General features: G+C 40.5%; 1 protein-coding gene across 1 annotated transcript in view; it reads left to right on the top strand.

The window, feature by feature from the left end:
• Positions 1–26,668, top strand: part of LOC120440022 (protein shisa-8-like) — a 44,782-nt gene extending 18,114 nt beyond the window's left edge. Inside the window, exons 3-4 of the mRNA XM_039611574.1 lie at positions 25,374–25,489; positions 26,664–26,668. Coding sequence (XP_039467508.1) covers positions 25,374–25,489; positions 26,664–26,668 — 121 coding nt within the window. The remainder of the gene's footprint in view (positions 1–25,373; positions 25,490–26,663) is intronic.
• Positions 26,669–27,547: the final 879 nt, after the last annotated feature.

Raw genomic sequence — 27,547 nt, 5'->3', positions numbered from 1 at the left:
TTGTGTGTTACGCCCCACTTCTGTCACACATGCATACACAAACACACCAAAGCACAAATCCCAGGAACAACACTGGTTCAGTTTATGCTGAATTTTCAACCAAAAATTAAAAAATCTACAAAAGTCTTCAGAAATATTTGTTTAGATTTTTTTTTTTTTTTGCAAGACGTCAAAAACACTTCACAAACAAGTATGAGAAAGCGTCGCTGCCCTGCCCTGACCGGGACTGCATGGTTTTTTGCACTCAGGAATAATAACACTGTGTCTGCGCTATAATGAAAATCAATCAGGACCGTGCCCTGCAGTTACAGCACATGACGACACTGTCATAATCCGCAAGAGCCCAGGAGCTGCCGCGCCTCTTGCTCCGGCTAATGAGCCAGGTATTAAATTCAGTATGTTACCTGGCTATTTGGAAGTCTCCCATCATCACTGGAGACATGCCCAGTTCTCTAAAACTCTGTCATCTCTCCCTCAGTTTTTACTTCTATATTTGGTAGGCTAATGATAGCCAAGCTTGCAAAAAGCACAAGTGTGATAAATTCATCCCTTAAGCGAACGACTACCTTGAAAAGTATCGCATAAAAATTGCTTTTGACTTAATATGACTGTTCTGCAGACATGTGAAAAGCATACAATCGCACAGTCATATTTGGCAGCGGTGAAACGATTGATATACGTGTTCTAATTATACTGATGTTGTATCAACATTTCAATGTCAGCATGACGCAACACTGGTGCTGCCGGCCAAGGGAAACCTGGCACTGTGGGTAGAGCTGGGAGTGGAGTACAGTGGGAGAGACAGAGAGTGAGAGAGAAAGTGCATATTGGCATTTAGATAGACAAGGGAAGAATGAGAGAGGAAAAGAGATTATGATGTCTTGCCCTTGAGCTGGAGTGAAAACAATATAATACTCCCCATGGGCAACAATGAAATAACACAAAGTCGATGGAAAATGACAGGGGAACTGAGAATTGTCGTCCCTACACGACAGCCCTGATGGTCAAAATATAATTCACCTTATCCATCCGCTGAACTATTTCTCCAGTCATCTCTTTTTCCATTCATCACCTTCTTCCACGTTTTATGCTTCTTCGTGTGCTCTCCGTTCCCTCCTTTCCTCCCCGCCTCCTCTGTTATCTTTCTCATAAACTGTCTGGCCCTCTCAGGTGTCTGAGCCTGTATTACTTGCTAAAATGTCAACATTGAACTCGCACGATGATCAGTAATCTTTAAATCTACAGCTGCAGCTGTGCCTCTGAGTCAGTGGCCATCCCGTGTCCGTGTGTTTTAACACGTTTTCGTCTTAGACGCCCAAATAAAAAGGGATTTTCCACAGACTTTACTTAAAAATACGCAGATCAACACATTACCAAGTCAAATATATACTTAATACACTTACTACACATACATTTAGCCTTGAGTTTAGTCACAGGAGCACTGCTGTTATTAACATTTCCATGGTGCAGAGTGTAAAGTCATCCATCAGGACTCTCAGTCATGGTGGCCTGTTGACAACTTAATTATGAGTGTTTTCCTTAACCCTAAGCCTTGTTCTTACCCGTACACTGACGACATCGCACATCCACAAGAATCAGAATTTAAACATTAATGTGTCGCTGCACTCTTTCATGTCAAATTTCTCCATACTCAGAAAAGCTAAGTAGTTGTTAGGCGAAACAAGTATGCAGGCAAAAGTGCAGGTGACTCAGACTAAGCAGGTTGAGTTTAAATGTTTAAATTAATGACAATAATTTAATGTAATTAAGGACAATATTTGCATTTACACTCTTTCAACGTTATATTAAGTACACCTTGCTAAGTACTGTGGAGGACCCCCTTAATGCTTGCGATGGAAACATCCCTTAGAGATTTTGGTCCATATTGATATGACAGCATCACGCACTGGCTGCAGATTTTTATGGATGCACATCTATGATGTGACTGTCTCTGTACCATAGCTGCTATTGGCCTGAGCTCTGGTGACTGTGGAGGCCATTAAAGTACAGAGAAGTCGCCGTCATGTTCAAGAAACCAGCTTAAGATGACCTGAGCTTTGTGACATGCTGCTGGAAGCATCCACCTGAAGATGGCTACACTGTGGTCATAAAGGGATAGACATGGTCAGAAACAATACTCAGGTAGACTAATGTGTGGAAGTAATGCATGATTACTTAGTGTTAAAGAATCTGACCCTGCCATCAAAAGGTCAAAGTAGAAATTGATGCTCATCAGACCAGCTTCATTTTCCTGTTCTTAGCTGACGGCAGTGCCACCTGGTGTGGTCTTCTGCTGCTGTAGCCCATCTGCTTCAAGTTTAAAGTGCTGTCTGTTCAGAGATGCTCTTCTGCAAATACCTCAGTTGGTTACTGCTGCCTCTCTCTCAGCTCAAAGAAGTCAGACCATTCTCATCCTCTGAAATCAACAAGTCATTGTCAGTCAAAGAACTGCTGCTCGCTGGATATTTTCTCTTTTTCAGACCACTATCTGTAAACCCTACAGATGGTCGTGAGTGCTGATCCCAGCAGATTAGCAATTCCTGAAATACCCAGGTGAGCCCGTCTGGCACTAACAACTATGTTAAAGACAGTTAAATTACCTCTCTTCTCCATTCTGACACACATTTTGAACTTCAGCATCTCATCTTAAGCACACCAGATACCTAAATGTATTGCATTCCTGCCATATGGTTGGCCAATTAGATGTTTGCGTTAACAAGCAGCTGAACAGGCCTACCTAACAAAATGGCAGTTAAAAGTGTATATTGCAGCTGTATATAGCTAACTAAAATTGGGGCCCGCTGAGTAGAAAAAACACTTACCAGATCATTAACAAGCATTACTGGGCGCAGGCTCTCTGGCAGGCTCTGCTGAGGGCTGGAAACAGATTTGAAATGCTTTCTCTGTTCCAGGTTCTGGTAACATCCAAAAACGCTGGAGGACAGAATGAGGTGCATACTCCTAAAAAGCATGTCTGGGACATACTCAGGCTGCTGTGTGTTAACCCATTTGAAAGGAATTGGCAAGCAGAGAGGAAAATATTTGTCCAGATAGGGGATGCTATTTCTAATAATCATAATCTTTTTTTTTAATGAAATTTTCTACATGATGGATCCAAAAATACTAAAATTGGCACAACTGTGTGTTTGAGAAATAATTAACAGTTTGCTCTCCATTTTGTTTTCCATTTACTATGTGTAAAATAAAGCCTAAGAGTGCATCACAACTATTATAACACTCTACTGTGATGGGAATCTTGGCAGGCGCTACATAAAATCCACAAAGGTATGATATCTATGAAAAAGCCCTTAATGTTATGACTGTCTTCTGGGTTTTGCAGAAACTAATGTGTGAAAAGCACTCTTGAGTGCAACTGCAATTCTCCAGCAAACAAAGACACTTCATCCAGTCTGCTTTGTCTTCAGGGAACGAATAATACTGCTAAAGAAAGCTGCTAGACCCATAACCAATAAACCCTCCCCTCATTCCCAGTATTCAGCTTCACTGTTAAAACATACAGGGTCTTTATTATCTTGGTGGAAGTGGAGCACGAAGGCGAAGAAACACAGTTACATAACCCAGGACAGCCGACAAGGGTGTAAGAGAGTGAGAGACTTTGGGGAAAACACAAACAGGAGGGTTTATAGGGAATAGAGAGATCAGCAACAGAGCAATGAGATCATTGGGAGGAGAATTTAGGAACGAGCGAGCTGATTAGTAGAAGTGGCAGAGACCATTTTGGTATGGATCTGATATCTAGTAAATACAGGACTGCTATTACCGATACCCAGAGATGGGAAGTACTTGAATATTTATTTTTCTGACAGCTTTTTTATTTCACACAAATACCTGTACTTTCTACTCCTTCCATTTTCAAAACAGGCTCATTCAAACATCAACCTTATTTAAGCCTAAAGAGTGAAAAATGAAAGCCAGTCCTAATGCTGAATCACCAGAGTTATCAGAGTAAGGTTTTCTAAGTAGCAGGTCAAACACACAAATGGTTTGTGTGCAGTCTGCCACACACTGTGTCTGCTAGCTAAAGGTCCAGCTGCTATAAAGAGAGCTAACCTCACACTGAGATAGAGAAAGATAAGACAGGAGAGGAAGAAAAGAGGGTATATTGAAAGGTAAGGACTGCTGAGTGGCATTCGACGAAGTGGAAATTTTAAAAAGCTTGCATCTAATGTTGTCATTCGTCACATGAGGTGAAGTTATGTTTATTTATATTGTGTCACAACACAAATTCAAGTATGCTAACTTTGTGTTATTGAAAGGTTGCGTGTGTGTATGACATTCGCCCAACAAACCATTGAATTGCCAAATTGTGTCTTAAATTGTGTCTTTTTGATACTGTAAGTATCAAACATGGCCTGTCCAGCTCTTTTTGACAAGAGGCGCGGTGCATCCTGCACAGCTTGTTAGTCAACAAAATCCAATGGGACACAGGGTGCATGTGGCTCAGGAAGAAGAGCGAGTCATCTACTAACCAAGAAAGCAAGATACTGAATCCCAAACTGCACCATCAGCGTGTGAGTGTAAGGGTGTGCATGATAGCGCTTAAAGGCACAGAATAAAGTGTTATGAATGGATGAATGAGGTTGTAGTAAAAAGTCCTGTGAGGTCTCTGTGAGACTACAAAAATATTGGCAGCAGCAAATGCTACTCCTCAGCCTCCTAGTAGATCCACTTATGGCATTAATCAAAATCCCAGATCAACCTGGTTCTCAAGTTGTTGCAGTCACAAAATTTTCAGAACACTTGACCTCTGACCTTGAGGTCACTGTTTCTGGTATCAGTCCACTAGTCATGCAACATGCTACAAGTTAAATAGGAAGCTTTTTCAAATCATAAATGATTATAAATCATTAAAAATCATAAAATCATCAATAAAAATGAACAGGCAACCTCAAGTGACTCCCCTCCTGTCATCTCCAGCTCTTTCGTATCTACGTCTTTCTACTTTTGTCCTCTGCTCACCTCTTTTGCACATTTTCCATTCACTCCCTCGGTTACTCCATGTTTGTGAGTTGAGACATTGACATTCCACTTACGTTCCCACTCCTCTTTACTTTGGGACAAATGAATGCGATAAATCTTAAGAGAGAGGAGGAGTGATATGTGTGCTGCATATGTAAAAAAAGGTATTAGAAAGCTTTGTTTTCCTTCCTGTAGGAAACAAAAATGAAAAACTGCCACTTTCATTGGGTCAAAGGATGCATACATATTCTCTCAGTCTTCTCTCTGTTGAGACTCTAAATACAAGACTGGGTTAAATTATTGTTACGGTCGCTGACCTCTGGTGGCTCTCCCTCTGTGAGAGAGTTTTTTTCTCCTTTTCTTGTGTTGCAGGTCTGCCTCATGAGCCACAGCTGAGGTGTGTTGCAGCTGGTCAGCCACGGCATATAATCTGCCATCTTAGACTGCCACACCCCTGCCACTTCCCCCATTTTGCCAGAGCTGTGAGCTATAGTGTTTTGGGCAGCAGGCCTTAGTGTGTGTGTGTGAGAACTTAAACTCTGTGAAACTTTGGTTTTCTTTCTTTTATTGTAAGCAAAAGGTGTGCCCTTACTGTGATAATTAGTTTATCGTTGTGGAAGCAGGTAGGGGTTCTCTGCCATTTTTGTTTCAATCCTTTTCTCCTGTTTTTGGCTAGGCAGGGAGCTCAGCCATTGTATTTTGTTTTTGGTTAGAGAGTTCTTGGTTTGATTTTTAGCTAAAGGGGGTGTTTTGTTTGTTGTTTTGGCCTTGGAGACCCTGAAGAAAAGATCTTCCCTGTGTTTATTGTTACTTTAGTAGTTTTGGGCAATAAATCATGTTTAATGACATCTATTTTCCAGCAGTTCATGTTTTCTTTTTCACTTTGTGTTACCCCCCACCCCAGTCAACACTTCGTTTTTAAGTGGGGCGTAACATAAGTGGGGGCTCGTCCGGGATTAATTTTGAATATGGCACAGTTTAGCCTGGGTGATTTTATAGCTAAGCCTGCATTAGACCAGCTTGATGCATGTAGGAAGGAGGATTTATGTGCTGTTGCCTTCAATCAATGTTTTTTCTTCGGTATTTGCTGTTAGTTTGAGTGTTTGAGTTGTGGATTTTGTTTCAGTTAAACAACCTTTCCTTTTAAAAAAAAGGTGCCCAGTCACTTGCTTTGCTCGCTGCATGTAAAAAATGATATTTGACTATTGTTAATGGGAAATGTCTGGAACGACTCACTGAATGCAACTGTCACCTCTCTGCCTCCCTGACTTGCCTTTTCCTCTTCCATCTCCAAGATACTTAAAAAAGAGGCCATTTGAAAAGGCACTTCCACCCTGTTGACAAACCTCCAATGCTTCTAATAGCGTGGAGATGAAAAGAGCAGGCCAGCCAGCAAAATGCACGACACTCACAACATTATAAATTGTCAGTGCAAGAAAAAAAAACAACAACAACAAATGTCCAAAGCCATAATGACTCAGGGATTTGCAATTTCAAAGCACATTTAACCACAGCATGTTTGTGCATTGCTATAAACATTTTTCTATATCATAGTCACCTCTAGCCCAGAGGAGACATCCACTACATCGGGTACGCCCGCTCACCTGCCTGCTAACATCAGAAAATCTAATCAGCTGATCACGGCAACACAATGCAATTAGATGTGTAGACATGGCAGGGAGGAAAGGGGATTACAGTGACTTGGAAAGTTTAATGACTACTGGAATTTTCCAACACAGCCATCTCTGTGGTTTACAAAAATGGTCTGAAAAAGAGAAACTATCCAGGGAGAGGCAGTTCTCTCAGTTAAGATACCTGGTTGATATCCTGTCAGAGGACAGGAATGGCCAGTCAATAACTCAAATAACCAACCAAGGTATGCAGAAGAGCATTGAGGTACTGACCTTAACTGAGGCAAGTGATGCCTGCAGCTCTTTACATGTCCTGGGAAGGTGCACTAATGCTCCTAGTTTTCTCCATTTCTGTATTAAAGTACTGAAAATTTTGGTCTCAAACATATGCCAAGTAAATACAGGACCGACAACAAAACCGATACCAACACTTGTAACCTGTCAAGGCTCTCGCCCTTATATATGGGTCATGACTTATGAGATGAATCATCATTAATTTGAAAATTCTGTACAATAAATCACTGTGATTTTTATTTTCCAATATAACTATTAACAAAAAAAATTAACTTTCAGCTTTTGATGGTTTTTTTCTTGGACACTGAACGTAAATGTGCCAGCATCTAAAGCTCAACTTAGGTTATCGGCTATAAATATGTGACAGACATGGCAGTCAACGCAAAAAGGTTCAGATGTTTTTCATAGTGCATGTTTGAGGTATATTTTTTCATTTCCAAAATCATTAATAATTTAACATAATTCAGTGAGCTACATACTAAACTTGGAGCTTAGAAACAAAATACCTATTGCGCTGCTATCAATCCGATACCAAAACCAGTGTTGGTATCGATACTATCAGTATTTAGATTGACCTCTAATGAACTTTTAGGACCAGGTAGGCTTGCAGAGGTTTTTTTCCCTAATAAAACAAATCATCATTTAGACTTTAAAAATTGTTTTTCACAGCTATGCAGTTGCTGGCTGATGTTAGGGTTGAAAAAATTCACATTATGTTAATAAGTATCCTCATAAGGGCGTTTCTCTGTCTATCAAATCTATCTTCCTTCACTCATCTCTACTTCTGTATAAGAGATAAGCATTTCAGAGGGTTAGCTCATGCTAATAGCTTCAGCCATTAAGGGGATTTATATCCGTCCTTTGCTCTGCCAGCTATAGGAACTTTACTACAACTCCTAATCAATCCATTTTCCCCTGCATATACAGCATGTAGGCTGTTTTGAGAGAAGAGCAACCATTAATGAGGTGAGCACAGCACAATCCCACATACACCCAGAAATGCTGACTTGACTCACTTCAATATAAATTGTTTAATTAAATAAATGATTTCTTTTAATGAACACAATGATTAAATAAATGGAAAACGTTCCAAAGATTGAACAAATGATCTGAAAGATTTTTGTAATATGAACAAAGACGGAGATTAAAAGAAGAGGAAAAAAGATGAGTGATTTAAAAACATCCAGATTAATAAATGAGTCGTGATGGTGTGTGAAGCTGTAAAACACACAAACAAGCTCCAGGACACTCACTCAGAACACAAGAATATGTATCATCAGCGTACTATAAGTCCACTTATAGCGACACAGCTGTACAACGGTACTACAAGAGCACTTATTTCAATTGACTGTTTGAGGTTACTGTTTCAGGAGCAGTAACCTCAAATTTCTCAAGAGTAATTCATAAAGCAGATTCTAAAGGTGCCACTAGAAGTAGGCTGGAAATTGTGCGTCACTGTATTATTGTGTGTATGTCTGTTTATCTGTGCATCATCAAATAAATGCAGGGAGCGAGAGGTAGTTAGATCAGAGTTTGAGTCTGAGAAGATGCTGCATGCGTGTGCGCTTATATGCTCCTGTCTGTGCGTGCATCTGTGTGTTTGTATAAGTGAATCAGAGGGCAGTTTGTCATGTTGCTGCTCCAGAGCCTTGATCTGAGCTGACAGGTGAAGCTAAGCGCAGAGAGAGAGAGAGAGAGGCAGTAGGAAAGTCCAACAAGCAAATAAATGGAGAATTGGACAGAGAGTGTGGGAGATGAGGAAAGAGGGATGACAATAAAGTAAGTGTGAGAAATAGAGAGATAGTCGTCAGGGTTAGAGAGCCAGAAAAAAAGAAAACGGTGAGCAGGCACAAAAAGTGGGAGATGGAGAGTGAACTGGGGCAGAACAGAAAACTTGGAAGGAAAAGGCTGGAACTGAGATTAACTGGTGAAAGAGATTGGTTAATTGGCATTTCATCAAAAGAAAGAACTGGGCGAGTTAATTTTTCATCCCCTCGCTCCATTAATCTGGCTCCCTACCTCTCCTTTTGAATGTTTCCCTCCTTTCCTCCCCTCTATTGTAAATGTGCTATTGTAAATGTAGGGACAGATTCATTAAATGGTAAGCATTAATGTGATTTTTAATCAGCATTTTTGTAAATGAAAGAGAAAATGAGAAACTCATAAATAAGTGCAGTGGAGCTTTTACCATGCAATGCAGGTTACAAAATATTTTAAGGTTAGAAAAATGGGTTTTGAATCAGTTTTTAAAAGCAGGAGAAGTGAGGTAGATTGGTCTTCCAGGTTATCTTCCATAGTATGAGAGAGGGGGAGAATTGGTAAATAAGGTGTAAGGGCAGAAACAGCTTTAGTGAAATGGAGCACCTCAATGAAATTCTGAGACAAAGACGGGTTGGGTACAGAGGTACGCAGGGAAAGCAAGAAAGGGAGATGTGTGTGGATGGAATTAAAAGCAGTCAAGCTGGACAGGTTGATAGATTAGACTCATTGATGTGACCCACCCTGCAGGTCGGCACTCAGTCATGTGAAGGGAAAAGTCAAGATCATACTTACAGACGTGTTTGTGTCTATGCGTGTACGTGTGTGTGTGTAAGTGAGTGTTTGATTAATGACAAATTAGGGGCAAGTACTGGCTGTGAGAGCTGCTAATCCATTAGTATATTATACAACACTGTCAGAGTGCCCTTGCACTGTTTGTAGGTGTGTCCGTAAACCCTGTGACAAACTACGTATTGCTCATAGCCTTGCCGTGCGTGTGTTTGTGCGTGTGCGTGTGCACAAGGCTGAACTTTGAGTTGTGAAGGAAATATCTGTGCATGTGTGAATGCGCTATGAGCAAAACATAGGTTGACTGCTGACTCCTGTTTCTGTTGTGCCGCTCTGCAAAGCTTTTTGTTGATTTCTGGTGTATTACAGCGCATTGCATCAAATATATTGAACAGCATCAAATAGAGCACGGAGTTTGTTTTTCAGTGTGTGAGCAACCCGGCTGCAGTCATCAGACAAGGTTAATTTAGTCTTTGGGGACTGAAGGCAACAAACCAGGAGAAGGTGGTTCATGTAGGTGTTATAACAAGATTACTTGTGAGGTATCTGGTACACAGTTAATGTTTTTCAGGGTGTGTAAAGCTTAGTCCATAAGCAATAAGAGTATGAGTCCAATAAACAGATGCTAATTCGTGGAAACTAAAAGATTAGTAAAATATTAGAAGTTGAATCACCAAACCTGAAGCGTGTGTTATTAATCTCTGGCTATCTTCCACAACACTCCCTGAGCCTGGTTCTTCCTGTTAAAAGGGAGTTTGTCCTTCCCACTGTCACCAAGTGATTGCTCAAAGGGTGTCGTTTGATTGCTGAGGTTTTCCCTATATTATTGTGCTTTAAGGTTGACTGCTGTTGCAATTTGGCGCTATATACTGTAAATAAAATTAAAGCTGGCAGCCGGCAGCAGCATCTGCAACAGACTGTATAGAAGTCTTACACAATAAACTGAGTGGCAGGCAGTGTTCATGTGCTTCTACATGTAGAAAAAGTAAATTTCATGTCCAAGAAGACAAATCAATCTATTACATCATGTGTGCTGTCCTTGGCAGCAGCATTGTATTTATCATTAGCTGAGAGATTTCTTAATTATTGTTAATTGATAAAGCATTTCTGAGAGGGCACGAATCTGGAACAAGCATCTGTGCATCTGGATCCAAGCATCAAGCATGTCGATTAGATCAGAGTGTGCTGCGTGCATGTCCATTGACAGCTCGCACTGCTGGCTAACCAGCTGCATCCCCTCACCCACAAATAGCGCCCATCTGGGAGGCGCGGCGCTGCTGCATCTCATTGCTCATGCTAAGTGTGTTCAAAATGAGTTAAGACTTGCCATTCATCCATCCGTCCTGTTGTGTTCTTTGAATTGTGTGTATCTCACCTTCATGAACAGACCACACAGCGCTCTGGGCAAACTGGCCATGCCAGTGCCATGTGTCCGTGCCTGAGGTTGCAATCCAAGGTCACTTAACTCCTCAGTTCACACGCCACTAACAGCATTTACTACAGCCTGTCACTGGACAGACGAGGGAGTGCTGTGGTGTTTTTTTAATTTGTCAGTGTGGCCTTAGCCGTGTCATATTTACAGTACATGCCATGAACAGATGGGGCACTGCATTCATAGAATGGATAAAGGAAGACTTTATCCAATTTTAAAGGGTGGATAGAAAACTCAAATGGCAGTTCTGCACAACTGCAGGATGAATGTGCCGTTAAATTCAACCCTTACAATCGTATTAAAACCTCTTCATATGAGATATATAACTGAACCATGCATGCAAATCTAAATATTATATAAGAGATTTAAAAGAAAACAGTAATGAATGCATATGTTAGAAGCTCCTGGAGTGAGTGGTTCAAGATGTTTAGACAGAAATGTGGCAGAAAAGATCAATACCATCCAGTCTATGTCCACACAAAGATGGCCGGCGCTGAGTCGATAGCACGCTAAGTACCTGCGTATCGTCGGAAATATTAAGGCTTGATAGGATGATAGGTGTTCTGCTGACAAACATGCGTCTGTGTGTGGAGGTGTATTCATGCGTGGGATATGTGTGCGTCACACTGATGAATGTTTGAGAACAAATCCCTTGAGGAGAGTGAATCTTTGCGCGTGCATGCGTGTATGCGTACGTGTGTGTGCATGCGTGTGTGCGTTTTGTTGTTTCTAAAATAAAGATGGCCCAAAATAATGAGTGCAGGCAGTGACTCAGAGGCTGACATATGGTATTTTTCTGTGACATCATCTTTAGCAACACCACAGCCTCAGCATTGAGATGCTGCCAGCAACTGGTTCATGCAGCTTGCAGCAAGAGGGCTTGGATTTGTTTCCTTTTTCAGTTTTTGTACTTAGTTTCTTTTTATTGCCCTATTAAAGCATTTTAGCACATTCAAATTTGATCATCAATAATCATATGCAGCTACCAGGAATATCTATGTATTGGAGAACCACAAGGAGGTGATATGATGAACTGTATTTAAAGGCACCTCACATGAGAACTTCAAATTGTTGTTCTCAGGTTCTCACGCTGTTGATGTTAATCAAAAACGAACTCTTCTGTTTGTGGGTCACCACTCAGATTAAGAGGATAAATTACCAGCTCTATCAGATAAAGTGTTTAAAATTCAAACACTTCATTCAGCTCCTCCAACATTTCCTTGGTTACCACAGTTACTCGTTCCACCACAGTGATGACCCCAGCAGAGCACTTTTGCACTCGGGCTCATCACATCTGTTTCAAGCATTCAGGGATTCCTGAACTCTATCAGCTGGACCCACAAGCTGACAAATGATACTAATAATCTGAAGCTGACAGGTTCTGACCAACACACACCATCTGGTGTTCGGGTGTTAGGGGTTCTGTCTCCGGTAACATCATTAGCTTTGCCATTTCTTCCTGAAATTTAACAGTCTGAAGCTATATCTGAATATAAAACAGGCCTGAGCTTACTTAACTAGATGTGACGCTCATATTGATTAAGTAAGATGCCAGTTTAAGTTTTTGAGTCATTTCATTCAGCTCATTTCTTTTCCTCTCGCTTTAGCTCTTCATTCAGAAAGTTTTCAGTTTATTTGCCCAGCTAAAGAACAGTCTCTGACGTTTGTGTGTGCGTCTCCGCACTGTGGCCCCAAATAAACTAAATTCCTGATTAAATAGATGTTTCTATTCAAAATATGATACCCATTAAAAAAAATCTAAGTGGACCAATGACCAGTGTGAGGTCGTCCAAATCTACACACACGCTCATGTAAGCGGATGAGAGTGCGCACATGAATGCAAACAGGCCCTGGCACAGCAGGCACTCAGCCATGCCAAGGGACATTATTTGGCAGCTGTCAGCTCTAATAGGAATATAGCAGGGTGGGAGACAGATCCAGGCTCTGTACCAAGCCTACAACGGCGCACTATCTGGCAGCAGCGGCATGTTTGTGTGTCTGCTGTGCGCGTGTATACGTACATGCATGCGTGGCTGTTTATGTGTCAAAGGTACTGGGTTATCAAACACCCCTGTGATAGGATACATGCTACCACTTATCCCACTGCAGTGGCATTTATGTGGGGGATCTTGTCCTGTGTGTGTGTGTGTGTGTGTGTGTGTGTGTGTGTGTGTGTGTGTGTGTGTGTGTGTGTGTGTGTGTGTGTGTGTGTGTGTGTGTGTGTGTGTGTGTGTGTGTGTGTGTGTTGTCTTCCTCTGACAGCAGTAGTGGGATGAAGTGCTGTGAAAAACTGATGAAAAGAGACTTCAAGTGTTGACTCTGTCATTTCATAATGCTCCAAGACAAAGAGAAGGAAGGATAGATGAAGAGGCAGATAAATTTATGCAGCGCACACACACACACACACACACACACACACACACACACACACACACACACACACGCAGAAAGAGACAGCTCGATTTGAACTCCAGTAAATCTAAATTTCTGCCTCCTCCTGTTACTTTCAAAGGTATCATTTTGCATTTTTTGCTTTAAACAGCCCGTTCAAAGGCAACACTTTAGAAACAATAACTCTGAACTTTATTTACATAACAATCAGGTGCTTAAAAAAAAACTACCACTACAGCAAATGTGAAGGAGTGTGGAAATCATGTGTACTGTAATCAATTTGCTTGTGAAGTTATTTTTCCTGGACATAAAAAAACAAGCAAAAAATACACAAGCACATTATGTAACATTCATCATGAAGGTGGGAAATGATTGAGAAGTGGTTTGTTTTGTTTAGTTTTGAGGTCTTAATTAATAATGACTTAAAAAAAAACTGTTTATGGGGTCATAAACCTGAGTAAACCCTCTTTTGTTCAGCTTTTAAATCTGCTTTCTGCCCCCCTGGAAGATTTTGTTTTTTTCTGTGAAATCATTGCTAACTACACACTTCCACTCGTACAATTCCCGCCTACTGTAACCTCGCTAAATTACCACCCCTGGGAATTAAGGGATGAGTCACATTTCTATGTGGCATCAATTAACTCCCCCTAGGCACAACTGTAGGTAGGAGACTGGCAGCTGCGCATGTGTGTGTGTGTGTGTGTCTGCGTGTGCGCGTGTGTGGACACAAATCAGTGTTTGTGTAGGTTAGTCAAATGGCACAACTGTAGGTGGCAAGCGCCATCACACACAATTATACAGCATACAGTCGTTAGAAACAGCAGGGCTTCAGCTCCATGCTCAGTTTCATGCTAGGTTACTGGCCCCTGGAATCATCCACGGGGAGGGGGGCCTTGTAATATAAACTAACCTGCTGTGACAGTGAAGAGTGATTCAGCCACAAAATGCTGTGGTAAAGACCCAGGGGAGTAAATGTGTGCGTGTGTGTGCGTGCATGTGTGTGGAACAATACTGAATGTCTTATTACATGACCGTGGGGTATTTTTCTCACTTTATTTTTAGCATCAAACGCTCTTTGACAATTGAAAACAATAGTGCGGATTTAGTTATACAACCAGGACCGGGCCACTGCAGGGTTGTGAAAAACAACTGTACAGATGCAGTGAATTAGTTCCACAGTGTTTGACTCTATGGCCCTGTTTGATATGCAATTTGACCATGAAAAAACAAAATTGGCCTTCTTCCTCTCGGTGGAGGGAAAACCGTGTTTTCCTGGAAGCGAGAGCCGTGTGGTTTTGCTGAAATTACCCACAGAAAGAGTGTTTCTTCAATATTTCTTTTCTTTGATAGTTGCAAATTGCACTGCATCACAAACCACTTGTTAAGCTGATGTTACAAATGCCCACGTGCGTGCAGCTGAGTGACTGAGACAAGCAAGTCAGTTGCCGCTTGATCATTTTGGACTTCAACACACACATTTGAATTTTCTGTCATGTCACAACAACGAAAGAATAATTGCTTACAAGAGCTTATAAAGATAGCCTTTAGCAGCTCTGCTGCTTCACAACTGCACAAAAGTCCTGAGCTACATGTTATTTCTTTATATTTTGTTGGAAAAATGGGAAAGAGATGCAGCAATTTATTGAAATATTTACACATGCACACAAAATAGTGTTCAGGAATATTTCTCCAGGCTTCTTAAAGGTAATTCAAAGCTCTTCTTTGGATGTTGGCTGCCTTCTGTTCTCTGTTGAGATGATCCCACACTGCTTTAATGATAATGGCTGATTACAGGCCAAGTGAGCAGACCCAAACAGCAGACAGTTTTGGAAAGTTTACTAATAAAATAACAAGAGCACCAATGACAGGGCGCAGAGGAAACCACAGTCTTACAGATTTACATAAGATGAATCTGTCAAAGAGGAAACGGGGAGATAACAGGCGATCAGAGGGAAACAGGCAAAATGTGGTCAGTGTAATGAGAGTCGCCTTTCCTAAGAGAAATGTATGGGGGAAAGGTCTGGGTGGCCCAGTGTGAGAGTGGGCAGGCCGGGACACAGAGAGGGAATACTGGTCAACTAGCAGAAGCAAGGAGACACAAAGTTGCGTTCAGTAAAGTTCTGGAAGTAATTGAGTACACCTTAATGATGATGACGATCTGACAGGGAACCACTGCAACAGGTGCAGGAAAGGTGTTACTCCAGGATAGCCCTTCCCACAGGTGGACTCAGCAGAAGGACTCATCCTTTCCACCTGAGACTACAAAAAACAAAACGCAAGACCACCAGTCGCACCACGACACATTAATGTTGAGTTCTGGGCTCACAGCTCCCCTGTGTTTTTTTCTATCCAGGTATATTTTTCTCCTGGATTAGAAGTGTATTTGGGATCATTGATCATAATGCTGAAAAAATTAAGCCAGTGCCATTAAGATGCTTTCCAGATAGTGTTGTATGGTGGATCAATATCTGATGGTACTTTTCTGCATTCATAATTACATCATTGTTGACAAGATCTCTAACACCACTAGCTGAAACACAGCCTCAAACCATGACAGAGCCTCCACTGTGTTTTACTGATCGATATAGACACTCACTGCTGACCTCCTCGGTTAAGATTTGAACCAAAAGTTTAAAAAAAGAAGAAAAAAAAAACAAATAGAATAGTTGTGTAGATAGTAGATAATTTTGGGGGGGTTTTTTTTAGCCCTCCACTTTTCTGGTTTCCTTTATTTTTTAAGTGCACCATGCTGAGATGTGGCACACTTTTCAGTTAATATCTCTTAAAGAGTCACAATGTTGGTGCAAAAATGCTATTTTATTACCATCAAGAGAAGGGAGCCGGAGATCGACAGACGGATTGGCGCTGCGGCTGCAGTGATGCAGACACTGCACCGGTCCGTCGTGGTGAAGAGGGAGCTGAGTGTAAAAGCGAAGCTCTCAATTTACCGGTCGATCTACGTCCCTACCCTCACCTATGGCCACGAGCTGTGGGAACGAGATCGCGGATACAAGCGGCAGAAATGAGCTTCCTCTGAAGGGTGGCTGGCCTCTCTCTTAGAGATAGGGTGAGAAGTTCGGCCATCTGGGAGGGGCTCAGAGTAGAGCCGCTGCTCCTCCACATTGAAAGGAGCCAGTTGAGGTGGTTCGGGCATCTGACAAGGATGCCTCCTGGGCGCCTCCTGGGTGAGGTGTTCCGGGCATGTCCCACCGGGAGGAGGCCCCGGGGCAGACCCAGGACACGCTGGAGAGATTATATCTCTCGGCTGGCCTGGGAACGCCTTGGTGTTCCCCCGGATAAGCTGGAGGAGGCGGCTGGGGAGAGGGAGGTCTGGGCTTCTCTGCTCAGGCTGCTGTCCCCGCGACCCGGCCTCGGATAAAGCGGATGAAGATGGATGGATGGATATTACCATCAAACTGTGTTATCTTTGGCATTTTTATAGACTAAAGAAATTGGAACAAGTACCAAAAATCCCATTTAAAATTGGTCTAATACAATTATAGACATGACACTAGTTAATCCCTTGAATTGGTCCATTTTTTATGCTTTACTGGCTCAAAGCATTCCTCTAAAATGAGTCAGGTGCAAGGACTGCACAGAAAAAGAGTGAAAAAGCAGCCAATGTTCAAAGAAAACCTTTGAACAGACAGAACTTCAGAGATCACGGAGAACTATCGCTCCAGACCACTTTTAAAAAGTGCCAATAAAGTCTGGCATTATATAAAGCAATCAGCGGTGCTCAGGATGTTTCACAGTATTATACACACTGATATTTTAAACCCTTTTTAACACAAATCACATTTTATACTAAATCCAAATGTTTCTAATTCAGCACATCCTGTGGGTTTGTTTATCTTCATGTTTTAAGAGTTTTTTCTTTAGTTTTTTTACAGTTGAAGACCGACTGCAGGAGTGAATAGAGTAAAGGGAAGGCTGAGGGACAGTTAATCTCAAAATATTAAAAAATCTGGAGGATAAGAGGAGTTCCATCAACAGTAGTTTAATGCCATTTCAGGTAAAAAGCAAAGTGGAACACCTTTCATAACTGTTTCCTCATGAAATTACAGCTGTGAAAATGAATATCGCAGGGACACGAAGATTAATTCTCTCTGCCAGTGAGGTAAAATAAGGCTACTATTTGAGAGTGTTTTTTTCTTGGAAACTTCACCCACACACCCATGTGCTGCTTTAATTTAATAACTGAATATTGTGAGACATCAGCAGAGTTGACCTAATAAAAATATACATATTTAATTAAAACTCGCGTGGCTTTCAGTGCAAACCTCTTATCAGCCTGTCAGTGTGTCTCACACCAAGATGTGACAGTACACATTATTCCATATTTTTTTTAAAAGGCAGCTTTATCAGTCTCCTCTGCTTCCATGTGTATGAAATTAAAGAGAAAAACTTAAGAAAAACATTGTCAAACACACTGACTAATCAAGCGCCACATGTTTCACCCTTGAGAGGGTTCACGCTGCGTGAATATCAGCGCAATTTCCAGAGACTAATCCTTTTCCCTGCAAACGTCTGAATGATCACTAATTGCGCACGACTGAAAGGATTCTACGACGGTAGATGGCTGACTCCATTTGAAGCAATTACCGCACATATTAAACTGCTTGACTGGAAAACACACTCATGCTTGGTTGGTGGGCTCATAAGGGCTTTTAATTTGTCCCTGTTATCAGTCTGAACAGATCCACGCCTGCTAGCTTTTTAAAGTTGATTATGTTTTATCAAATATAATTTCGGGAGATATCAGGAGCAGCTTTTGTGTTTTCTTACTCTGCGGTGTTCAGGAAGTCCTGTTAGGGAACAAACGGGGCATGTGGTGCTTTGAGCCTATCAGACTGCCTGGAGATGTTTCTTTGGTGTTTTCCAGAAGTTCTTCCAAACCTCACTGTAATAATCTGTATTATCTGTAGCAGATATTTCGTGCATTCTGCTATTTTTTAAATAGCATGTGCATGCATGTGCATGAACTTTGATTTATTATTCAGGTTATATAACATCATGTGTTACAGAGGAAGTCCATTTGGAGTAATTAAGCTTGAAATGAGCATTGAAGAGTTGCATACCTCTGAAAATTGGTATCAACAAAAGATTTTCATCCAGAGAACTGGCGCTCATTGGACATTTTCTCTTTTTCAGCCCATTCTTTGTAAACCCTAGAGATGTTTGTGTGGGAAAATTCTGAAATACTCAGATCGGCTAATCTGGCACCAACAACTATGCCACATTCAAAGTCCCGTAAATCTCTTTTTTTGCCCAGATGCTCAGTTTGAACCTCAGCAGGTCGTTTTGACCATGTCTACATGCCTCAGTGTATTAAATTGCTGCCATATGATGAGTAGCTACTTATGTTAATGAGTATACCTAACTGAGTGTATATAGCAGCTGTATATAGATTACTAAAATAAAGATTGTCCTGATATTTTTAGAACAACTGTACCTAAAAAAGTGGTGTATATGCATAAAATAGAACAATATAGCTACAGTATACACATACATACAGATATATGTATTTGTTATTGATAAATACACCAGTAAAAATTGAAATACCACTTGCCAAAATACTCTGAAATACGGAGAGGGGCTTTCCTGGACATTCCACCCAGCATGGATGATAGATGATTGACAGGATGACAGGATGACAGGTGCACTCCCTCACCCACCGCCTCCTGCCATTGGACAAACAGCCATGTCTTATTGCATGAAAGCCTCTCATGGGCAGAATAACCCCAAATTTCATGTTCCCAACTTTACCTCCACCGAGTCCTGACCTCAACCTGATAGAACACCTTTGGGATTAATTAGACTGGAGACAACGAGACTCGTCCAACGTCAGTGTCTGATCTCACAAATGCACTTCTGGAAGAAAGGTCAAAAATTCCCATAAACAACTTTTGGAAAGTCTTCCCAGAGGACTTGTAGCAGTTATAACAGCAAAGGGAACAAGAGATTAATCCCTATGTATTAAAAATATGATGCTATTCAAGTTCATATGTGTTTGAAGGCAGATGACTGAATATATAGTGTATATATACATAACAGTGTATATTTTATGGCATTAGGTTTTGTATGGTTGTGTATCAATTTGTTTACATTGGTAAATGTGGTTTGTAGTGTAAAAACACTTTAGTGGTCAGTAAGAGTAGTATATAAACACAAATCCATTTACTAACATCATGCCTCCAGAAGGACTCACAGCTCTAGAAAATGAATGAATGAAGGAATTTAAAGCTCACATTTCACAGAGAATATTGGTTAACCTCCAAAATGCTCACTTTGGAAAAATAACCTTAATTGTACTTATTCAATTACAAACTTAGGCAGGCACAGGATATAGTGTGTACTTAATGCTGTTTCATGTGTGTAGGCCCACCCACATGCATCTACCCACAGTGTGTTTTGTTTGAAGTCCTGTACGTTAACTCTTATCGCTCTTCGCCTTATCACGAAAGGGCCAGATTTCCCTCAGCATACAGACTGGGGGGGGTGCTCTTCTGATCTGAGATTTACACGGTATCTGAATTTTTTTTCCACAATTTAAGCATTTTTCCTCTACATGTTAGCCGTGCTGCTGTGACGTGCCTCACACAGCAATGTAGAGATAGTCAGAAGCAGGAATTAAACTTATGCCCTTAATACAAAGTGCGATCAGTGTTTGAGCCCTTTTGTGAATCTGAATATGCAGCTCCGATGTCCTTGCATCACTCAGTCTCATTTCAAGAGTGCTAATATCGCAAGTTGGAATAGTTTGTGACAGTTTCCTCAGGGAGGGGAAGAGAAGCAAGGGAGGAAGGGATGAGGATGCTAAAGGGAAAGAAAGATGCTGGAAAAGAAAGTGGGCCAAAGGGTGAGAGACTGAGAGACAGAGCAGACACAACGGTGAGAGAGTGCAAGACAGGCAGAATCAGAGGGCCGCGAGGAGAAGGAAGACAGAGACGATGGGTTGAGGAAGTGATACAGGGAGAGATAAAAGGCTGATAGCAATGAAAATAAAGACGTGGGAGAGATAACGGGTGTGTGTGTTGGGGGGAGGGGGGGCAAAGTCAGACCCAGAAAGTTGGGAAGATAAGACAGAATTAGAAGAGAAGAGAAAGAAAGTGAGGATGTTTCCAGGGAGATAGAGGGTGCAGTGAACAACAAGTGCTCAACAATAGCCCTCATAAGCATTCTGCAGGGGGCTCAAGAAAATCAAGAGACAGTATGAGTGGGGGTGGAGGGATGAAAGAGAGGGATGAGAGAGGAAGACAAATGGAGTAATGGATTGGAAGTTGACACGTATTAATGAGAAAATGTATTAGCTAGCAAGCGGAAAATCAAAGGGCAATTGAGATGCATGTGTGGATACATTATGTGGCATACACCATCCAGTCTGTGGGTATTGCTTATGCTTCCATGTCCCTTTAAGCCACCAGTTACACAATATCCCTGTGGAAATCTCATTCTTGTTCTCTAACTTCAAACTTTGTGTTTTTAGCCATGCTAGTTTCATGCTAGAGATAAAGGTGTACGCTAATAGTCTTGATAAATGATGACAATTTAATAATTTCTAATAAAACTGCTGAGTTCCTCATTTTTTTCCTTTGTTGACAGTAAGCTCAACCTAATCACATTCAGCTCTGAGAGCATGTGTCATACTTGAAATTCCACTAAGTTGAATTAGTGAAATTAGTAAAGTAAACTCAAGGTTTTTTGGGAAAATGAAGGGCCTCTGGCTCCTGGGCACCTTCCAACTTTGCCTGGATGGCAACCTGGCCTTTCCTGTCATCTTACAAGGTCTTTGATTTTTTTTAAAAGAAAAAGAAAGAAAGAAAAACAGAAAAGAAACAAAAAGTTTTTCGGCTAGAAAATTATCCAGGGGAGGTTTGCTGAGCTGGGTGCTTTATAGCAACACCTGCCTTCATATTCACACCTGGGAGTAGCTGTCGTAGGCAGCCATCTTTAAACAACACAAAAAAAACAAAATGTAAAAATTGACAGCTCTCACCTCTCTGTTCTAAGCTCCTCCCACCAAACAAGATTTGAGATTTAAGCAATGCTGTTCAAGGCTCAAGGACTCCGTGTAACCTGTTAAGCCACCACAATATACTGCTTTCATATGCTTTTCTGGCATATTATCCTATAGTCTCGTCTGGTCTGGTCCTGAGAGTCCTGTGATTGGCTAAAGTCTGCGAAACATCAAAGGTGAAGAGCAAGTTTTTAGGGTGATTTGCATATTAAAAGCTAATGAATAGATTTCAATTTAGATCACATTTCTGTGAAGTTAGTATTTTTGTTTGATTGCAATAGATTTTGCTTAAGATAAATAAACAGAAAAGTGAAGAGTGTATTTCCTAAGGGGAAAGTTGCAGGACTAGAATATCAGTTCTATAGATGTTCACTGCAAGAATCAACATTACTGGTGACTGTTGACTGACTCTAACAGACAACAAATCTTCAAAAGAAAAAAAACAAAACTACTGATCCATAAATTTTATCAGTACAGTTACAACATAATGTCAAGTGTTAGATAACAGCCTATGTGGAGTTAGTTTTTGCACGTAAAGGACTATGTTACAAGTTGTGGGTAATAAGCTACAGTACAGCTAATTTTATGCTTTATAGTATAAGTGTCATAAAGGATTCAGGATCAAAGTCGGGACACCGGACACTGAGTCAGGATGTTTAAACAAACAGAATAAATCTGACTAGAGTTACACAAAGTCTGGCAACGAAGTCGTGTTAAATAAAAAAATCAGGTAGGAAAAAATTAGTAAAACATTCAACCAAAGTAAATGTGAAAGGAAAAACAGGATACAAATTCTAAAGGAATAAGTAAACTCTATCGCTTGTTATTGAAGACTTTTGCTATTACTTCTATACTTTGAAATTCTCTTTTGAGTACATAAGCGTGTTCTCTCTGTCAAGTGCCCAAGAGCACTCATAACAGCTGAGTTGAGCTGAGTTGTGAATGCTCCATGCTTACCGCTCTCAGTCCTCAGTTTTCCTCTCTTCTAATAGCAGCAAAGACTTTTCATCCATTTGATGGAATGTTAGCACTGATAATGCTAGCGAGCTAATAGCAGATTTTCGTTTCGATTGCAGGCAAAGCAACACACTTTATGTGCTGTAGCATTAATTAGGTTTTCGTGTAAATGAATTTACATTCACAACACGTTGCAAATGTTCTTAAACTGCAGTAGCTAGCACCACAGTCACAGTCAACATCGCAAATGTTGTTGCTGGTAAGTGCACGGTTTACTAAGAACAACCAGTGACAGTCGGGTTGCCAACTTTTTAGCTATCAAATAAAGGACACTGTGGAGTGCCAGAAGCACAATGCACAACCAGCTGGGCATAATACAAATATGTACTGTATGTTCATATTTTTACAATAAAAACGCAGTAAAATGTTGGTATTCAGTTAAATCAATACCTCATTTAAAACAATCACAAGGGCATTTCCTTTGAAAAATAAGCAAAAAAGAAAAAATATTTAAATAAAATACTGTAAACGGGGGTTTCAGATACCCAGGTTATTATGCTACGCAGACCAAACAGCACCATATTTTCACAAATGATGTATTACTTCTCACATCTGGTGCACATGACGGGCGGTCACTGAGGGCTGTGACACAAGTACTCGTCCAGGTAACGGTCAATATAAAAGGGATATTTAACTTAGAATAAGGGACGAACCAGTTTTACTCATTATACGGGGACATCCTGGCTAAAGCGGGACAGCTGGCAACCCTAAGTGACAATAATGTTTAAATTCAAATAGGCAGGTAAGTAACTAGTGTAGGCTAGTTATAAGACTGATATACATTGCATATACATGAACAGCTCACAGTAATGACGGTGGACCAGATAAACAAAAAAAGCAGGAAAAATGCATAAACAGATAGTCATCGCTCCATGTAAATGATAAATGGAGAATAGCCTCCTTCTAATATAGTGTTTTTCTACTATGGTTGAGCACTAATAGTATTTTATACAACAGGTCGGTTCACCAGACACTTTCCACCTGACCATCTGAGATTTGCCTGAGAATAATTTGTTTATATTGAAGCTTTTATATCTCATTTGAATTGATTTTAAAGAACATTATGTGCACTGTATATGTAAAGCTGCTTTACATAATATTTCTATAGGCCTCCAAATCTGCTACCAGAGATCAAACATCCAAGTATTTCAGGGACTTTAAGGATCCACCAATCTGTGTCAACTGCTCAATTCAGATTCATAGAACTAAGTAAATTTTCTGGATAATTTTAAATTGTCCACAAAAATGATGCATGAAAAACTTGTAGAGTGTAGTCTTTATAATGTTTTGGTTTTTTTTTTTCAGAAAATTAATAACAGACATTAAAATTTTGCATAATTCCTATTAAGAAGTGCATCTTTCCATGTGACTGTCAGATAAGAGTTTCCTTTTTAATTATTAGAATTTAAATTTGATGAATTGAGTTTGAATGAACCGCAAAGACACACAAAGCTGTGCGCGTTCATTGCCTCTTGCACGTGTATTGTGTTTGATTGCACTATAGTGTGCTGATGTTCATGTTTTCATGCTCACTGCTCTCATGACCACAGGCAACCATTTCACAGCAGGCTAATAAAAAGACAATTGCTTTAATGCATTTTGGGAGGCTGTGTGAAGGTTTCAACAGTGAGATTAACAGTGAGGAAATATTTATGGGTCTCTTGATAGCAGCTCCGAGGTCACCGCTGATTTGTCGACTATGTTACAGTAATTTCCTTGTCAAAAACGACACGTTGATGGCGCGCTTTCTCCTGTCATGTACACAAAACACTAGAAAGTTTGTACCTATTATAGACTCCTAAGTCAACAGTGGCATACGTGTATAATTCAGTGAGTGTTTCTTTTTCTTTGGCCTTATTAAAAGCAAATAGTGGATTTTAGCAATTAAACAGTGATCAAGCGGGGCAGGAATCGTAGTTTTGAAACCAACATTTTTCATCTTCTCCATCATTCTTCCATCTTCTCTGCTGTTGCTTCTCCAAAAATCTTTGCTTAGCTCTTTCAGCCTGTTTGTTCCATGTGACTTATTCTGGACTAAACCTGTAAAACCCTCATTTGTGCAGACATTAAATTTCATAAGGGCTATTAATTTAAGTTAAAGTTACAAGTGGGATACTTAGAATCTGGTTAGGCTTAGCATTTTTAATGTATTAAATGTATGCACACCACTGGGAACAGTCTTCACGTATAATATACTGCATGTAAACCCTATAAACGGTAGTATACACGAAGCCTGGCTATCATAGTTGACTCAAGATGTTTGTTTTTTTTTCAAATCAGTTCTGCATTTCCACGACCTTTACATACAGCACATCCTAAACCAAGTAAGGAAGTACCCCCACGATGTAGTACACCCACATGGCCATTAACCAGTGTCTTTAAAACATTTAAAGTAGAGTAACATCATACTGTGCATCAGATATGACACTCAGTCCAAGTCCTTGTTTGCAGCTGAAGTTCTGCGTGCTCCCAAAGAGTTAAATCTGCAGGCCTTTTCCTGCCCGTGTTCCAGTTTTCAAGCGGCATCAGAACTTGTTCAAAGGCATCAAACAGTAAAAGACAGCAAGAGGGGAAGCTGTCTTATTTCTTATAAATGATTGACGCTCCCAGCTGGCAAACAACCAGAGACTCATCCTTTTTATCTTCACTTCCACTGTCTTGAATTTAATTCAGAGCATTTTGTGTTTTATTGATGTAAATAATCTTTATCCGCAGGTAAAGCTGTTGAGATAAAGTTGTTTTGCTACTTTGAAAAAAAATGGCAGTTCATATTATATGCACATCCATGTTTTGTTTTGTTTTTTTCCCGTTTTTATTATCTTTCTGACGGTCCCAGCTAAGCAATCTTTCAAACATTCTCCCTCTGGTCCTCTTTGTTTCTCTCTCTCTCTCCTTCTTCTATCTTTGCCTCATATCACACTTTTCTCCTCTCTTCTTCCCTTTTTGTGGATGTGCGTGAGTGCACTTGTGAAAGCTCGTTAGACAATTTGTTTGTCTACTGTCTCAGATTGTGTGCAGGATGCTCAAAGTGTGTAAATGTTGTTTTTCTTCTTCCCTCCAGGACTTTGACAGAGCTTCTGAAGCAACCCGGGGAGGGCGGAGCGGTGGATGGTACTGGTGTTCATCATCCTATAGGCACAAACGGCATCTCTGCCAGAGCGCTGCGCTCCAACAACGGCAAGTTTTGTTTTTTGGCATGTATGAGTTACCATACAAGCAAACTGAGCAGACAGAACTTGGCTGATAACATGATAACATGGCGCTACCGAGCTCTTAGCTCTTGCTAAAATTTTCACCAATTCAGTTTTTAATTATTTAGCTGCAATTTCTAGATTTACTTTGTTTTAAAGATTTGTACACACTTTAAGTTACTATTGATTTAGTGTTACGATTTCATTTCCAGATGGAGACCCCAAAGAAATAACTACTAAAACACTTACGTTTTTTTGTTGTTTTTTTTCACTTACAATAGTGGATGCAAATAATAAATATGGCCATAGTTTTAAATAATGAGATGAGAATTTCTGTAATTGCTAAAGTCTGGAAGCTAAGATAAAAATTCTGGCTTCAGCCTTCAGTTTTGCTAAATTTGGCCCTGCACAGTGGCGATTAGGGGTTGTTGGGGCCCGGGGCAAAAATTCACCAACGTCATCACTACTTTGTTATAAATTATCTGACACCAGAAACAATAACAGTTGACAGGCAACACATTATAATAGAAATGGCAGAGACCTTAGTTTTTTTGGTAACGATGCTTAAACCACACTGACTGGTTATGAAGTGTTATTACTGCTTGCCAGCAAGTGTAACTAGCTAGCTACAGTAACAAGTGGATTGCTGGTATCCTGTCTCTGACTCCTGGATGAGCATGCTCAGTTAGGTCATACTCCACCTAGCAGAGCTGAACACACTTCCTGCTCGGCTAGCTAACTTAACTAATGCTAAATGCCAGAATAATCTACGTGAAATAATGTGATTCTAGTGGAAGTTGCATTATTACATCCTGTCTTTCTCCCATAGTTAAGACTAGACTCACAGCATTTAGTTATTTAGCATTAGTTTAATCATTATTATCTGCTCCATTCACTATTGGGCTAGGTTAGGCTAAGCTAGGTTGCTTTATTTGTACTGTAGGTAGATTTTTTTTCTACAGCAAGTAAGGTTATTTCATCCTCACATGCACATTTTAAAACAAACACAGACAATGAACAAAAGATAAACATGATGTAACATACTGAAGAAATAAATAGCAAATAATAACAGAGAACCCACACAGCATCATGCGGGGTAGCAAAACTGTGATTTCTTTTCTCCTCTTTTACCTTTTTCTACTTTTTTTCTCTCCCTGAAGTATAACTCTTTCATCATTGTCATTTGTTTAAACTGAACCATGCTTGCCAATTGCAAACACAGTGAGTGGAGTCAGGCGAAGTCCCCTTAGTGAGGTCAGGTCTCTCCTACTGTCATTGTAAACTGCACATTGCCTTTGCTGAAGTTTAAAGTTTGTCAGCCCTCAGTGTCCCCTGTATTGACCTGGGACCCCAAGTTGTTTGCCTGGTGGCAAGCAGTGCCTCTGGCTCTGCATAATGTCAAAAAGACCAGAAATCTTCAGGGAAGTCCTCCCCTGACTGCTGTTCAAACAGCAAGGGTCAGCCAATCAGGTAACAGAAACTGTTTCAGGCAGTGGATAAACTAAATGAGGATTATTTTGAAGCATGAATAGTGCAAAGCTGCTAACTACAACTAATACAGGGGTGGAAATGAGCATAGTATGTTTGCATTTCTTTTTCAATTATGCAATCGTGTGCACAAAAAAATAAAAACTTTATGGAGGACCTGTTATGTTGTGTCCAGATCCATACAGTATGTCTAGATCGATCAGATTTTTTATTCAAATGTTATCCTTTTATTTTAGCTAATCATTGTTATTCAAGTAGATTGCCTGGCAAGTTCCCTCTAAATTACAAGTATGTCCGGGGGATTCAGAAACAAGGGACTGGATCAACTGGAAGGATTTGAACAAAGTTTAACACTGACTGTGGCACGCATCATCGTCAGACACACAACAAGCTCAGGGGACACTGAAATTCATCATTTAAGTTAATGGAAGCATAAGTATACAGATATGCACACACGTTTACATTTCTGTGCTGCTCTTAATTTCAAACTAGTGAACAAGAAAAGACACTTTACACTCATACTCGACTTCTCAGCTAGTGCATCTTCATCACACGC

The sequence above is a fragment of the Oreochromis aureus genome, linkage group 4 (genome assembly GCF_013358895.1).
Source record: "Oreochromis aureus strain Israel breed Guangdong linkage group 4, ZZ_aureus, whole genome shotgun sequence".
Lineage (NCBI taxonomy): Eukaryota > Metazoa > Chordata > Actinopteri > Cichliformes > Cichlidae > Oreochromis > Oreochromis aureus.
The sequence above is the reverse complement of the archived record's forward strand: the minus strand, read 5'-3'. Positions and strand labels throughout refer to the sequence as shown.